The sequence below is a fragment of the Salmo salar genome, chromosome ssa17 (genome assembly GCF_905237065.1).
Source record: "Salmo salar chromosome ssa17, Ssal_v3.1, whole genome shotgun sequence".
NCBI lineage: Eukaryota > Metazoa > Chordata > Actinopteri > Salmoniformes > Salmonidae > Salmo > Salmo salar.
This window is the reverse complement of record NC_059458.1, coordinates 35724613-35741831: the sequence shown is the minus strand read 5'-3', so window position 1 is coordinate 35741831 and position 17219 is coordinate 35724613. Positions and strand designations below refer to the sequence as shown.

Here is a 17219-nt window from a genome sequence, read left to right as displayed (position 1 = left end):
TAGTCCGCCCAGGCAGGCAACGGACTAGTCCGCCCAGGCAGGCAACGGACTAGTCCGCCCAGGCAGGCAACGGACTAGTCCGCCCAGACAGGCAACGGACTAGTCCGCCCAGGCAGGCAACGGACTAGTCCGCCCAGGCAGGCAACGGACTAGTCCACCCAGGCAGGCAACGGACTAGTCCACCCAGGCAGGCAACGGACTAGTCCACCCAGGCAGGCAACGGACTAGTCCACCCAGGCAGGCAACGGACTAGTCCACCCAGGCAGACAACGGACTAGTCCACCCAGGCAGACAACGGACTAGTCCACCCAGGCGGACAACGGACTAGTCCACCCAGGCAGACAACGGACTAGTCCACCCAGGCAGACAACGGATTAGTCCACTCAGGCAGACAACGGATTAGTCCACTCAGGCAGACAACGGATTAGTCCACTCAGGCAGACAACGGATTAGTCCACTCAGGCAGACAACGGATTAGTCCACTCAGGCAGACAATGGATTAGTCCACTCAGGCAGATGTGAATCAGACAGATGGCTCGTGTGCCATACCTCTTTTATATATACTGTATATATATTTGCCACTGCTTGATTAAATAAAGCTTGGTTGACCAACAGCCTATCTATCGACCAAACAATCTACCAGTCGACTAAATGGGGTCTCAGTCCTAAAAGCTTTTCAACAGTCAAAGGCTAAAAGGGGCAAAAGGGATGAAAATTATTAGTATTTTCATCCTCCTCTCACTATCACAAGAGATTTACTAACTACACAGACTCACTTCATATCATCCTCCTCTCACTATCACAAGGGTTAGTAACTACACAGACTCACTTCATATCATCCTCCTCTCACTATCACAAGGGTTAGTAACTACACAGACTCATTTCATATCATCCTCCACTCACTATCACAAGGGTTAGTAACTACACAGACTCACTTCATATCATCCTCCACTCACTATCACAAGGGTTAGTAACTACACAGACTCATTTCATATCATCCTCCACTCACTATCACAAGGGTTAGTAACTACACAGACTCATTTCATATCATCCTCCACTCACTATCACAAGGGTTAGTAACTACACAGACTCACTTCATATCATCCTCCATTCACTATCACAAGGGTTAGTAACTACACAGACTCACTTCATATCATCCTCCACTCACTATCACAAGGGTTAGTAACTACACAGACTCACTTCATATCATCCTCCATTCACTATCACAAGGGTTAGAAACTACACAGACTCATTTCATATCATCCTCCACTCAACATCACAAGGGTTAGTAACTACACAGACTCATTTCATAGAACTTCAAAACACTGGCAGTTTGTCTACTCCACTTCTTTAGTCTACTCTCTAAGCACTCCAGATAACCCAGTTGTTCAGGGATGTGTTGTCAGAATTACAGAATTCAACCTAGCAATAGACTGGGTCATAACTTACAGACGTTTTAACTTACGAAGATAACTTACAGATAGATAGAACCAGCTCTTACCATGATTAACAGTTGTCCTAATCTTCTCCTCCTCTTCTTCATCTTTAATGATGACATTCAGCTCCAGTGTTTGACTGCAGTCTTCCAGCTTCACTGATGCCATCTCTGGATCCTGCAGTGCAAACTGGGCTCCACTGTCACAATCAGGACCCAGTGACTGTAGGTTTGGACTCAGTGTGGAAGGAGAGAGGCAGGCTGGGTTTGTCCTCACTGTTGATGTTACCGACCTCAGACTTAATCTGAGTCTGCCAGTAATAATAAAGAGAAACGGACACAAAAGTTAGTCTTAACAGTTATGGCACTTTATTCTCAAAAAATATATTAGATCAGGTCGCTAAACATTGACAACCAACCATTTATTCATTTCCCATTAGACAAGGTGCACACCTTAAATTACACAACATTAGTGTACATAACCTACAGTAGATTTCCCGAATTCACATAAATGACTGAAAAACCATTTAGTACAAGGTTGCAGTTGTTTTAGGCAGCACTATTCACCTGAATAATATAGATGCCGGGGTTAAAGACATTTACAAACCATAGCACCCAATTTGAAGAAGGCAATGAACATTGATTCTGGAAAATGAATGCTAGCATTAGTACTGCTAGCAGTATTTTAGCCAAATACTATTATAACAGCTCTCTAGGATGTTTTATACATGTGCAATAAGCATAAAACAGTTATATAAGGTATTTGCAACTTGTTCTCATTCTGAGAAATAAGGTAGGCCACTTTATTTTAACATCTGAACAAAGTGGACAGGCTAATATGCTTTTCAAACAGTTGGAGACTGTAGACAGAATGGTGTGTTCATAACAATTCAACTGTTCAACCTTGTTAGCAAATAGATCCAAGTTGACTAAACTTGAAATATAAAGATTAGCTGGTTAATCACTAGCACGTGGGCTTGAGAGATTGTTGATGAGACAGACCTGTGTTCATTTTCTATAGGCTAATAATGCCTGCTACAATAAGTTAGTACATTTTTAACAAAGGGTCATTTTCATAGACAGAATTGAAAGCCAGATCAGTGATTATTGCAACAGCAAAAAAGCAGGTTCAACTATTTTGATCAAATAATAAATTATTAGTGGGTGTTATGGTTGTGGATGACTTATATTTAGCCTCGGTATAACTTCACAAGCCCTGAATTCATTAGATTATTGCTGACTGTTTGAAATTCTGTGTATTCAACCTTTAATTGTACATCGCTTATTTAGAGAAAAACTAAATCGCCTAGAAGTTTGAAAACTCAAAATAAAGCTGTATGATTTTTTTGTCCATATCGCCCAGCCCTAATGGAGTACATTAGAGTAAAGTACAATACAATACTTTATACTGTACCATACTCTGTACTCTTGTACTCTACTGTACTGAATTAAACTTTACTTTTCTTTCCTGTACTCTGCTGTAGTGCTTTCCAATCTTGTGAAATTAGCTATGTTTCCAATAACTTGTCCAGAGATGTTTTTTTTCGTCGCCATTTTGAAAAAGTTAAAATAGAAAATAGATCCAACAATTTCCTGCTCGGGTGTATTTCCATTTAACCATCTTGTGTGGATAAAAACAACTGGACGTAATGACACACCCCGTACCGTCATTATGATTCAGCAGTAATAATTTATTCAAAACACACTGTTTCTATCCTCACTTGTCGGAATAAATTAACTTTGACAAAAAAATCCGCCCGTCGAACTTTGGTCGAATGCACCTGGGTCAGTGGAAACCTGCCTAATGAGGTCTGAGTGATTGGTTCCGATTTGGTCCAGTCTAATGTTTGGGCCAAGTCAAAAAAGGCATTAAAAAGACATCGACGTCAGTCCGTGCTTACTGGGGTGTATCCTACAGTGTCGGCCTATAACTTTTTTTATGAATGTCCATCCATGTGGTAGGCCTAGCGTTTGTAAAGCAGCCAGTTGCATTGGCTTTATTAGTCCTGGTTCCTGTGACTAATCATTTTGTCTATTTAAGCGCTGAAAAGGCCCATCAGCTACCCAACTTTATCAGGAGTAACCCTGCAATAGACTGACTGGGAAGGTGATGTTTCACAGTCAGTCCTGCAATAAGAGCTAAGAAGCTAATATGTGTTCATTCTTGAAATTAGTTTTCTGTTGGCGTCACCTGTTTCGTGGGAGCACAATCTAACTCAATTCATAAATTCATATAAGAATGCCCCCAATCTAATGATGTGGTCTAATACTTCCACAGTGGGATTTCAGTTTTTTTCTGTTAATTTTCAAAATAATTAATTATTGAAATTCATTGTAGATTAAGTAAAACATTCCAAACATGTTTTGCGTTATTTTGTACAAATATGACATGATTTCCATATTTTGTGTCAGTTTATAACGTTCAAATAGGGCCTTTTATTTTGAGTGCGAACCACAAACTCCACTATTGTGGCTACCTTCACATAGGTAGGGACAAGCGGGTACCAGGCCTATGTCCAGCTGGAGGACGGAGATGGTGGCCACATTCAAATATAAATGTAGTATGTAGAACAAACATGCCTGATTCTAAGGAATCATGTCAGTTCTATTCAGAGGATTTCTAGCTGCAACTTTCCAAAACGTTTTTGTACTGAACAACCCCAGACGAAACCCACTGAGCTAAATACGAACCTGGAAAGCCTAACAAATGAACGTGTTGTGGACCCCGCGCCGTGTGCTTTTTTTTTAATCATGTTCTTCGCTCACTCGGTTTGACACAAAACCTTTCCCAAACGTGATAATACCTTGACTGGTTTGTTACCTAACATGTCATGACGTTATTCCGATATTAGACCGTTTAAAAGTGCTATTACATACCTGTAGTAATAAAGAGAAAAGGACAGCACAGTTCTTGCGTTTTCCTTATTCTAAAGAATGGTGTGCGCCTACCGGAACTTCCTGTTCCCCCCCCACTACCGTAGTGCAACAGCGACATCTATTGGACTGATGGACTAACTATTGCTTAAGCATGTATAACGTAGGTGATATTGATTTGCTAGACAAATAAACCTTGGTTTATAAAAAACTAAAGTGGTGTCTGTTTTACTGTCTACGTTTATCAACCCCTTACATATGTATTGTAGACAATCTCTGTGGAAGGCCAAGAAGATTATCAAGAATCTCAGCCTCCAGAGACACGGCCTGTTCACCCTGCTACCATCTATCAGGCGGAGACAGTACAGGTGCATCAAAGCTGGGACAGAGAGAATGAAACTTCTATCTCCAGGCCACAAGACTGTTAAACAGTCATCGCTTATTTGATTTAGAGAATATTGGTGACTAGCAAATTGGCTTGTCCCAATGTATACCGGTGTCGTGACACGTATTAAGTAGAGAAATACAGATATATATATTATTTTGAATGCCTTGAATTAAACAAAAGCATTATATTTACTGTAAAGATCCCCCCCCCAAAAAAACAAAAACAAACTATGATGATTCAGTAGGTCAATAAAGTTACAGTTCTGTAGCAGGGCTCCCGAATGGCACTGCGGTCTAAGGCACAGCATCTCAGTGCTAGAGGCGTCACTACAGACACCCTGGTTTGAATCCAGGCTGTATCACAACCGGCCATGATTGGGAGTCCCATAGGGTGGCGCACATTTGGCCCAACATCGTCTGGGTTTGGTCAGTGTAGGTCATCATTGTAAATTAGAATTTGTTCTTAACTGACTTGCCTAATTATATAAAGGTTAAATTATAGGTCTCACAGCTGCTTATGCTGACAAAACATGTTAGAGAATAGGTCAGATTTAGCTTTGTGATGCTCATTTCAACTTCCTGTCTTGTTCAGTTTCAGATAAACACTAAATATTTCACTTAAAATATGTTTTTTTTGTAATTCATTATACAAGAGAATTAGAGTTTGACCAGTACAAATTCATGTACAAACTTTATTTTTCATGGGAAGATCAATGGAGCTGTCCAAACATATTCATCATCAATGACTAAAATAACTAATCTAGTTTTAAAATAAAATGTAAAACACATATACTTTTGTTTATTGACGTACAGACTATGTAGTAAAAAATGTCTCCCACCAAACTAATGGTAAAAACTGATAATCACACCATCTCTATCTGATACATGTAGTGTCTGATAGCTCATGACCACAGAAAACTGCAGAGAGAAGCACTACCACCCAGTCAACCAGCCTTAAATGAGGATATTCAACCCTAAGGGCAAATCCAAGGTAATCTCAATATCTTTACAGTAGAAGCTAACAAAACACACCAAAACTGACAAGGTGCAAACTGATCAGTAAAGTAAAGAGAGGCTAACATTCTATAACACTCCTTTTCCTCTGCACAGTTCTCTCACAGTGAGAAACAATAGGATTACAGTAACTTGTGCTACGATTTATTGAGAATTAAGTGATGGAATGATTTTAATCTTAGCTCGTCAGAGAACAGATGAGGATTCTCACATGTATATGTTAGTGTCCTTTTAAGTTGCTCTGCTGAGAGAAACTCTTCCCACAGCCAGAACAGGAGTAGGGCTTTTCTCCAGTGTTGAATTATGAACTGTCAGATCTCTTGATATTTTGCAGCTCTTCCCACAGTCAGAGCAGGGATACAGATTCTCTCCTGAGTGTATTTTTAGTTGTATTTTTAGCTTTGATAGTGTTAAAAAGAAAAATGCAATTGCAATCTCTTTGCAATAAGGAATTGAGACCTAAAGCTCAAGAGAAGTCTAAGAGAGTGTTTAATACCATGGATACAGTCAGCTGAGTGCATGCATTCAGAAAGCTCACAACACATTTTATACTCTTCCCTTATAGGCATCACCTCCCCAGCTATACATTTTATGGCCCCAATGAGTTTCCCTCTTTCCCCCTGTGGAATGTCCATGGTCCTCTCTTTGTTTAGCCAGATGTCAGAATCCCAACCCGTCCATCTTCTGTTCTGGGCCTGACCCTGCTCCGAGGCAATTTCCTCTTCTCTGATTAGGTCAACATTTCTAAATGAGCATACACACAGTTTCATGTCCTAAACTCCATTAATACTCACAGTAATCATTCACTAAACAGGATACAAACTAACTACAGTTTAACTTGAAACATGTTGCATTTTAATAGAATCCATCAGTTCTAAATGTTCCGTTGCCATGCTGTCTGGCAACACTCTGATCCCTTGCTTGCTAGCTAGCCAACTACAATTAACAGTCACATCAAACCATGCAGCTAGAATAACAGCAAAGTAACTGCTTTTAATTTTGTTTGACCTGTATTTAAATTGACATTTCTTTGTATATATCCATAAAGATTATGCGGATTCATGATTTCGACTGGCTGAGACAAGATGTCAGATTCGTCCTGACACGTTAATTCTCAATAGCATAGTGCATATCGAATTTCAGTATTGAAACAATGTTGCAAATGTTGAAAGACAGACAGCAACGTTTGTACAACCCCCCGTTGATGCAAATAAAAATGTTAGGCTAAAAGCAAGGGGAAATAATGTCTAGATGCCTTTTACAGTGGAGATCAAGTTAATGAATTGGCTGGCTGGGCTGATGGGCCAGTGGATGAGCAGGGATCTGTCAGACGGAACAGAAAACAAGATACCCATTTTTGCATCATAGCTGATTGCATCTGTGCTAAACAGTGTTTTTAGAATGGCTTAGAACACGTCTCAACCAATCACAAAGCTTGTTTTGACCAACCCGTTGTAGAATCTTTTTGAACAATAGCCTGTATAGAAATCAAAAGTTCTTTGGTGCTGCAGTATGCCTCATTCATTGTCATGCACTGTTCTGGTATAAAAAGAATTATTCGGATTGTCTCCAGTCATGTAAAATGATGTAGAATTGCATGAAATGAGTTTATAAAAGGCCATTTTTGAACAGAAATAAGATGAGATTCATGCAGTGCTTATATTATAATGGATATATTTTCACCCCTACCCTTGTACATGGTGTTCTGGGAATCCACAACCTTTGACATGTAACGCTTACAAAATGAAGAACTGTTTCTAAAACTGCATATCTAAGGCTCTGGTCTGTTCTAGGAGTGAGGGTAAACAATAGGCATGTTCTCTGCTATCCACTTTATGTTTTAATTATTATTTTGGGTATAGGGGAGAGTCACTTGTTTTTCCCAAGCGTTCAGGGAGGGTCGGGTAAAAATATATTTTAGTGAAGGGAGGGGCATACATTTATATTTCAGAGATACAATTTTCTCCAGGTATCCCTCATTATAAATAATGTACAGTCCCTTAGTAGTAAAAAAATAATCCACCCTAACGAATGGAGAAAACTGATCACACCATCTCTATCTGATACATGTTGTGTCTACTATCTCAATCTCACAGACAACTTCAGACGGAAGCAGTACCACCCAGTCAACCAGCCTCAGAGGATATTCAACGCTAAGGGCAAACCCAAGGTCATCTCAATCTTTTTTGCAGTCGAAGCTAACAAAACAAAACACACCAAAACTGACAAGTAAAGTAAAGAGGCTAATATTCTATAATGCTCCCTTTCTTCTACACAATTCAATCACAGTGAGAAACAATAGGACAACAATAGTGTTCTACACTTTCTTCATTTGATCCAATTCACTGTTACCACTTATTTTATGAGATGAGAATTAAGTGATGGAGTGACTTTAATCTTAGCTGGTCTGAGAGAACTGATGAAGCTTCTCTCCTTTTGTTACCAAAAAGGGAGGTTACTTTAAACAGTAAATGGTAAATCAGAGAGTGCGATGGACCCCACTGTCAATCCAGCAAAAAATATATATTTTTAATCTGCAAAAGACATCGCTCGTTTGTATCCGTTTGTGTGCTTAAATTGCTTTGTTGAGAGAATCTCGCCCCACAGTCAGAGCAGGATAAAGGCTTCTCTCCTGTGTGTACTCTCTGATGAACTGTCAGAGCACTTGATGTTGTGAAACTCTTCCCACATTCAGAGCAGGAGTAAGGCTTCTCTCCTGTGTGTAAACGTTGGTGATTCTTTAAGCTGCTGTGTTGAGTGAAACGCTTTCCACAGTCAGAACAGAAGGAAAGCCTCTCTTCGGTGTGTGTTCTCTGATGAACATTTAGCGCAGCTGAAGTTGGGAAGTATTTACAACAGTCAGAGCAAGAGTAAGGCTTCTCTCCTGTGTGTATATGTTGGTGTGATTTTACGCTGCTCTGTAGAGAGAAACTCTTCCCACATTCAGAGCAGGAGTAAGGCTTCTCTCCTATATGTATACGCTGGTGACATTTTAACATTTCAAATTGGGTGAAACATTTTCCACAGTCCGAGTATGAGTAAGGCTTTTCTTCTGTATGTACACGTTCATGTGCTTTTAACCTGTTGAGGTCAGACGTTCCGCTAGCGGAACCCCGTTCCGCCTGTGGAACCCCTAGCCAACAGCCAATGGCATCGCACGGCGTGAAATACAAAACCGACTAAAATACCACAATTCAATTTTCTCAAACAATCAACTATTTTACACCATTTTAAGGATAGTACTCTCGTTAATCTAACCACGTTGTCCGATTTCAAAAAGGCTTTACAGCAAAAGCAAAACATTAGATTATGTTAGGAGAGTACATAGACACAAATAATCACACAGCCATTTTCTAAGCAAGCATATATGTCACATAAACCCAAACCCCAGCTAAATGCAGCACTAACCTTTGATGATCTTCATCAGATGACACTCCTAGGACATTATGTTATACAATACATGCATGTTTTGTTCAATCAAGTTCATATTTATATCAAAAACCAGCTTTTTACATTAGCATGTGATGTTCAGAACTAGCATACCCACCGAAAACCTCAGGTGAATTTACTAAATTACTCATGATAAACGTTGACAAAATACATAACAATTATTTAAAGAATTATAGATACAGAACTCCTTTATGCAATCGCTATGTCCGATTTTAAAATAGCTTTTCAGCGAAAGCACATTTTGCAATATTCTGAGTACATAGCTCGGCCATCACAGGCTAGCTAATTTGACACCCACCAAGTTTGGGGCTCACTAAACTCAGAATTACTATTAGAAAAATTGGATTACCTTTGCTGTTCTTCATCAGAATGCACTCCCAGGACTTCTACTTCAACAACAAATGTTGTTTTGGTTCCAAATAATCCATAGTTATATCCAAATACCTCCGTTTTGTTTGTGCGTTCAGGTCACTATCCGAAGGGTAACGCACGAGCGCATTACGTGACAAAAAATGTCAAAATATTCCATTACCGTACTTAGAAGCATGTCAAACGCTGTTTAAAATCAATTTTTTTGCTATTTTTCTCGTAAAATAGCGATAATATTCCAACCGGGCAACGTTGTATTCATTCAAAGGCTGAAAGAAAAAAATTGAGAAGTCTCGTGAACGCACATCTCAGTCTCACTGTCTCCAGGCTGACCACTTACAAACTCTGCTGCTGTACTTTGCCCAGAGACAGCAGACACCCCATTCCACTTTCTGGCGGCATTAGAGAGCCAATGGAAGCCTTAGAAAGTGTCACGTTACAGCACAGATGCTGTAATGTCGATAAAGATGCAACAGAAGGACAACAAATTGTCAGACAGGGCACTTCCTGTATGGAATCTTCTCAGGTTTTGGCCTGCCATATGACTTCTGTTATACTCACAGACACCATTCAAACAGTTTTAGAAACTTTAGAGTGTTTTCTATCCAAATCCACTAATTATATGCATATTCTAGTTTCTGGGCAGGAGTAGTAACCAGATTAAATCGGTACGTTTTTTTATCCGGACGTGAAAATACTGCCCCCTAACCCAAAGAAGTTAAGGTATCCAATAGGGAGAAACTTTTCCCACAGTCAGAGCAGAAGTAAGGCTTCTTTCCTGTGTGTATATGTTGGTGTATTTTTAAAATGCTCCGCTGAGAGAATCTCCCCCTACAGTCAGAGCAGGAAAAAGGCTTCTCTCCTGTGTGTGTTCTCTGGTGAACTGTTAGGTCAGATGACATTGTGAAGCATTTTCCACAGTCAGAGCAAGAGTAAGGTTTCTCTCCTGTGTGTATGCTTTGGTGTGATTTTAAACTGCTCTGTTGAGAGAATCTCAACCCACAGTCAGAGCAGGAGTACGCCTTCTCTCCTGTGTGTATTTTTAGCTTTCAAAGAATTGGGAAAATCTTCTTACAATATGGGCAGTGGTGAGACCTCTTAGGTCTGTGATCTTCCTGTTGTTGCTCTCTGGATGTAGAGAATGTCTCAATGTGACCTGTGTGAACAGCATCAGAAATAAAAGTCAGTGTGATAAACAGTGATTGTACAAAATATTAGGAACACCTGCTCCTTCCGTGACAGACTGACCAGGTGAAAGCTATGATCCCTTATTGATGTCACTTTTTAAATCCACTTCAAAATCACTGTCGATGAAGGGGTGGAGACAGGAGGAATTTTAAATCTTGAGACATGGATTGTGTATGTGGGCCATTTAGAGGGTGAATCAGCAAGACAAACGATTGAAGTGTCTTTGAAAGGGGTGTGGTAATAGGTGCCAAAATCTTCATTATGAAAAATATCTAACGGGCAAATTATTAAGGCGATGTGCTTTATCTATTACCTAGTGCACAAGTTCACTACCGGTATTTATATAAAAAGTACAAATCCCAAAAAACGTCAGTCAGCAGAATGCTAACAAGTACTAAGGAATCCTCAAAGAGAGTACTAGCTAATGCTAATGAACGCATTGCGAACATTTTGTACAGTTTCTGACCTAAACTATACAGGTAACTCAAAAACGCCACTTACAGTTTGTTGCAGGAACAAAACGAATATTAGCCTGCAAGGCTCTTGATCCAGGAGGGGATTATCTGCTGTTACCTAACGAATGTTTGATTTTGGAAGAAGATAACCACTGAGCTAACTAGCTCCTAAATTAGCAAAGCAAATGCACAACTGCAGAGCATTTAACACATTGTAGACTGTTAACAGCTGTAAGATATCTAGCTGGCAAACATTTAGTTGTGAATTCCATACTGTAATTAGATGGCGCATGCTGCACAACAGTAACTGATTCACAAGGCTCCAGTCTCTTCTCGTTGTGTGTTTGTCATCAAACACCACGTGACTGGGGGACTACCGTAAACTACATAATAATGTGACAGATGAAATTAAGAAAGCAAGGTTCTGTATCTCCTAACGTATTGCAAATTGACATTAGTCATTTAGCAGAACAGTAGTGAGTGCATACATTTTAATACTTTTTTTCCGCACTGGTCCCCTGTGGGAATCGAACCCACAACTCCAGGGTGAACCATTCATTCAAAAGACTAGAAATCATAACAAAAAATAGTGCCATGTAACAGTAGTGAGTACATACATTTTAATACTTTTTTCCCCGCACTGGTCCCCTGTGGGAATCGAACCCACAACTCTAGGGTGAACCATTCATTCAAAAGACTAGAAATCATAACAAAAAAAAGTGATATGGAAGAAAAGTAAAGGGTACAAGACTGTGTACATACCAGTTAGGGGGCAAACAAACTACTCATCCCATACAGCAGTGCGGCCTGTTTCATCCAATCGGAGCAGATGAAATTCTCATGACCACTGGAATCGTTCCTTGGAAATTTGAAAAACATGCCGGTTGTTTGGCAGAGTATTGAGTTTTTGGTAATTTGTATCATGTCCAACCCCCCTCCCTTTCGCTCTGTTGTATGTAACATAGAGCTGTTTTCTAAAATAAATGTTAATAATAATAATAATAAAGGTGCAGAAATTAAAATACATGAAAGATTGTTTTTCCTGGACAAAAAAGGTAACCATGAATTAAAAAGTAAAGCGTAAAAACAATAAACTAAAACACAATGTGTTTAATGTGGGTTTAAATAGGAGTGAAGAGCGTCTCTTCACAGCTGGGATTCTGTACTGATGAATATCATTTGATTCCTCTGATGGTAATTTGATCATTGATTTTACTGGGTGACATACAAATAATTAAAATCCAGACAGAAAATATTTACACAAGAAGCAACCTAATATCACACAGTCAACCTCTCATTTCATTTAGTAAGTTCACCATTCTGCCGTTCTCACTGTTAAACATCGCACAGTGTTCAACACAACGGCTCTTTATCTCAATCATTTAATCTGATCAGTCAACACCAGTGACCAACATCTACCTTCTCATTGAAACAGTTCATCATGAAACAGTTCTACTGCAACTTTTTATGCACAGTGGGGAGTTGGAACGAACAACACAAACTTAGAACCTGCTCTTACCATGACTAACAGATTTCCCAATCTTCTCCTCCTCTTCTTCATCTTTAATGTTGACATTCAGCTCCAGTGTTTGACTGTAGTCTTCCAGCTTCACTGATGCCATCTCTGGATCCTGCAGTGCAAACTGGGCTCCACTGTCACAATCAGGACCCAGTGACTGTAGGTTTGGACTCCGTGTGGAAGGAGAGAGGCAGGCTGGGTTTGTCCTCACTGTTGATGTTACCGGCCTCAGACTTAATCTGAGTCGGCCAGTAGTAATAAAGAAAAAAATACACAGAAGTTAGTCTTGACAGTTCAGGCACTTTCTTTATTCCCTAAAAATATATTATATTTCTTCTTGTTCAATTATCTAATTCACCACTTGACTTGGACTGAAATAGGTGCCCGTGCTCATTTTGGGTGCCGGTACTGTTTATATTTAGGGGTAGGGGCTACACAATAATGTTGAGCTAATATTCTATAAGAGGAACATGATCTCAAGCAGTAGAAATGTAAGTACTCTGCTCCGGTGAGCTCCTGTCCAAATCAAGCACTGATCTCATTTCAGTCGATCAGGTAGCTAAGCATTGACAACAAATACAGGACTAACATCAGGACAAAGATCGAATCGTAGTACACCGGCTCCAACGCTCGTCGGATGTGGCAAGGTTTGCAAACTATTGCAGACTACAAAGGGAAGCACATCCGAGAGCTGCCCAGTGACACGAGCCTACCAGAGGAGCTAAATAACTTATATTCTCGCTTTAAGGCAAGGAACACTGAAACATGCATGAGAGCATCAGCTGTTCCAGACAACTGTGTGATCATGCTCTCCGCAGCCAATGTGAGTAAGACCTTTAAACAGGTCAACATTCACAAGGCCGCTGGGCCACACGGATTACCAGGACGTGTACTCCAAGCATGCGCTGACCAACTGGCAAGAGTCTTCACTGACATGTTCTACCTCTCCCTGTCTGAGTCTGTAATACCAACATGTTTCAAGCAGACCACCATAGTCCCTGTGCCCAAGAACACTAAGGTAACCTGCCTAAATGACTACCGACCCGTAGCACTCACATCTGTAGCTGTGAAATGCTTTGAAAGGCAGGTCATGGCTCACAACAGCATTATCCCAGAAACCCTAGGGCCACTCCAATTTGCATACTGCACCAACAGATCCACAGATGATGCAATCTCAATTGCACTCCACACTGCCCTTTCTCACCTGGACAAAAGGAACACCTACGTGAGAATGCTATTTATTGACTACAGCTCAGCGTTCAACACCATAGTGCCCTCAAAGCTCATCACTAAGCTAAGGACCCTGGGACAAAACACCTCCCTCTGCAAATGGATCCTGGACTTCCTGACAGGCCGCCCCCAGGTGGCAAGGGTAGGTAACAACACATCCGCCATAGTGATCCCCAACACGGAGGGCCCTCAGGGGTGCGTACTCAGTCCCCTCCTGTACTCCCTGTTCACTCATGACTGTACGGCTAGGCACGAATCCAATACCACCATTAAGTTTGCTGATGACAACATTGGTGGGCCCGATCACCGACAATGATGAGAAAGCTTATAGGGAGGTGGTCAAAGACCTGACTGTGTGGTGCAAGGACAACAACCTCTCCCTCAACGTGATCAAGACAAAAGGAGATGATTGTAGACTACAGGAAAAGGAAGACTGAGCACGCTCCCATTCTCATCGACGGGGCTGTAGTGGAGCAGGTTGAGAGCTTCAAGTTCCTTGGAGTCCACATCACCAACAAACTAACATGGTTCAAGCACACCAAGACAGTCGTGAAGAGGACACAACAAAACCTATTCCCCTCAGGAGACTGAAAAGATTTGGCATGGGTCCTCAGATCCTCAAAAAGTTAATCAGCTGCACCATTGAGAGCATCCTGACTGGTTGCATCACTACCTGGTATGGCAACTGCTTGGCCTTTGACTGCAAGGCACTACAGAGGGTAGTATGTATGGCCCAGTACATCACCAGGGCCATGCTTCCTGAGATCCAGGACCTCTATACCAGGTGCTGTCGGAGGAAGGCCCTAAAATTGTCAAAGACTCCAGCCACCCTAGTCATAGACTGTTTTCTCTGCTACCGGACGGCAAACGGTACCAGAGCCCCAAGTCTAGGACCAAGAGGCTTCTAAACAACTTCTACCCACAAGCCATAAGACTCTTGAACAGCTAATCAAATGGCTACCCAGACTATTTACATTGCCCCCACACACCGCTGCTACTACTCTCTTATCTATGCATAGCCACTTTAATAACTCTACCTACATGTGCATAATTACCTCGACACCGGTGCCCCCCGCACATTGACTCTGTACCCCCTGTATATTGCGCCGCTATTGTTATTTAGTGCTGCTCTTTCATTATTCTTATCTCTTACTTTAAGGTATTTTCTTAAAACTGCACTGTTGGTTAAGGGCTTGTAAGTAAGCATTTAACTTTAAGGTCTATACATGTTGTATTCGGCGCATGTGACAAATAAAATGTGATTTGAAAACATGAATTCATTCACATTAGACACAACGTAAGAGCACGTTATAGTAGATTTCCTAAGTTCACATAAAATGACTCAAAAACCATGCAGTACATTGCAGGGTTACTATTTTCCTGAACAACCGTGTCTTTTTTGTATCATTTCAATCAAAACACTATTGTATTTCCCGTGCACATTATAGTAACAGACCGAGTGGGCGCCGCCATTTTACCAGCTCGTTAATTTTACTCAAAACCAATAACTTTCATCAAAAACATCTCAAATAAATGGATTCTTTATGAAATTACCTTGAGAAAAATATGTACATCCACTCAGACAAACCCAAAGTCTCTAGCTATGTGACTTGTAAAATAGTTTACCACGTTCTTCACTCGGTTTGACACAGAAATTACACATCAAACGTGATAATACCTTAATGGATGTGTTACCTAGCATGGAATGACATGTTCTTTCGATATTGTAAAGTTTAAACGTGCTATTCCATACCTGTAGTAATAAACTGAAACGGACACACACAAAGGTTATCTTCTTGACTGCACCGTTTTGGCGCTTTCTTTATTCGGAAGAATGGTGCCCGCCTGCCGGGAACTTCCTGTTCTCCACTACCACAGTGCAACCTTCTCATTACATGAGAAGGGGATAGATGCTACTACTGCTGCCGCCGCCTCCTCAGTGGGGTAAACTAAAGTACAAAGGTAAACAAAATTTAAGAGATGACAAAAGCAGTTTCTTTATAAAATACATGAATGTTTATTTATAACACATGCTGAGAGCAAATGCACCTCTAACTAAATGTAACTCCAAAGGAACGGCAATTTAAGGGATAGTTTAATCAAATTACAAATGTACACATTGGTTTCTTCACCCTGTATACAATCCCAAAAATGTGCATGTCAACAGTGAAGTTCTTAAGATGGAGGACTTTCAGTAACAGCAGTGTTCCCCAATCCAGGTCCCAAGGGGTGTAAATGTTTGTTTTTGCCCTAGCACTCACATACCTTATTCAATTCAAAGGCTTGAGTTGCTTAGTTGAATCCAGTGTGTGAGTGTTAGGGCAAAAACAAAAAAGCACACCCCCTTGGGTCCCCTGGACCAGGATTAGGGTACACTGCAGTACATAGCAAAAAAGTGTGATGATGCAAATTACAGGCAATTGTCATTTGTCATTTTCATATCATTATTATCATCATCATCATCATCATCACACTTTTTGCTTTGTACTGAAAGTTCTTGCAAACGTGATTGCAGTGTACTAATGAACAAAATACTACAATAAAGTTTTTGGGGTGAAACATCCCTTTCATAGAGCCTTCCACTCCATTAAAGGAGTAGTTCACTATTTTACAACCTTAAGTCCTGTATGTAAGATCAAATCAAAGTTATTTATATAGCCGTTCTTACATCAGCTGATGCCACAAAGCGCTGTACAGAAACCCAGCCTAAAACCCCAAACAGCAAGCAATGCAGGTGTAGAAGCACGGTGGCTAGGAAAAACTCCCTAGAAAGGCCAAAACCTATGAAGAAACCTAGAGAGGAACCAGGCTATGAGGGGTGGCCAGTCCTCTTCTGGCTGTGCCGGGTGGAGATTATAACAGAACATGGCCAAGATGTTCAAATGTTCATAAATGACCAACATGGTCAAATAATAATAATCACAGTAGTTGTTGAGGGTGCAACAGGTCAGCACCTCAGGAGTAAATGTCAGAAGGCTCAACCTCTTCTGCTGTCTCTAGAGACTTGAAAACAGCAGGTCTGGAACAGGTAGCACGTCCGGTGAACAGGTCAGGGTTCCAAAGCCGCAGGCAGAACAGTTGAAACTGGAGCAGCAGCACGGCCAGGTGGATTGGGGACAGCAAGGAGTCATCATGCCAGGTAGTCCTGAGGCATGGTCCTAGGGCTCAGGTCCTCCAAGAGAGAGAAAGAAAGAAAGAGAGAATTAGAAAGAGCATACTTAAATTCACACAGGACACCGGATAAGACAGGAAAAATACTCCAGATATAACAGACTGACCCTAGCCCCCCGACACATAA

The 17219-nt window shown here is 40.8% G+C and overlaps 4 protein-coding genes and 1 long non-coding RNA gene across 12 annotated transcripts in view; 2 read left to right on the top strand and 3 right to left on the bottom strand.

The window, feature by feature from the left end:
• LOC106575361 (zinc finger protein 239-like) overlaps positions 1-4373 on the bottom strand; it is a 33864-nt gene extending 29491 nt beyond the window's left edge. For both annotated transcript variants that reach the window (XM_045698575.1, XM_045698574.1), the window contains exons 1-2: positions 4313-4373; positions 1502-1746 (exon numbers count right to left, since the gene is read on the bottom strand). In XM_045698575.1, the coding sequence (XP_045554531.1) occupies positions 1502-1604 (103 nt within the window). In that variant the 5' untranslated portion in view covers positions 1605-1746; positions 4313-4373. The remainder of the gene's footprint in view (positions 1-1501; positions 1747-4312) is intronic.
• Positions 1-17219, top strand: part of LOC106592258 (zinc finger protein OZF-like) — a 510174-nt gene that overhangs the window by 267455 nt on the left and 225500 nt on the right. The window lies entirely within an intron of this gene.
• The window catches only part of LOC106574981 (zinc finger protein 2), a 348997-nt gene that overhangs the window by 154066 nt on the left and 177712 nt on the right, over positions 1-17219 (bottom strand). The gene's annotated exons all lie outside the window — the stretch shown is intronic.
• LOC106575981 (zinc finger protein 239-like) overlaps positions 1-17219 on the top strand; it is a 237317-nt gene that overhangs the window by 111545 nt on the left and 108553 nt on the right. The window lies entirely within an intron of this gene.
• On the bottom strand, positions 6182-11926 carry LOC123728054 (uncharacterized). The gene is made up of 3 exons (XR_006759929.1): positions 11219-11926; positions 10605-10685; positions 6182-7033 (listed from the first exon to the last, which is right to left on the bottom strand). It is a non-coding gene; the product is annotated as an uncharacterized lncRNA (long non-coding RNA).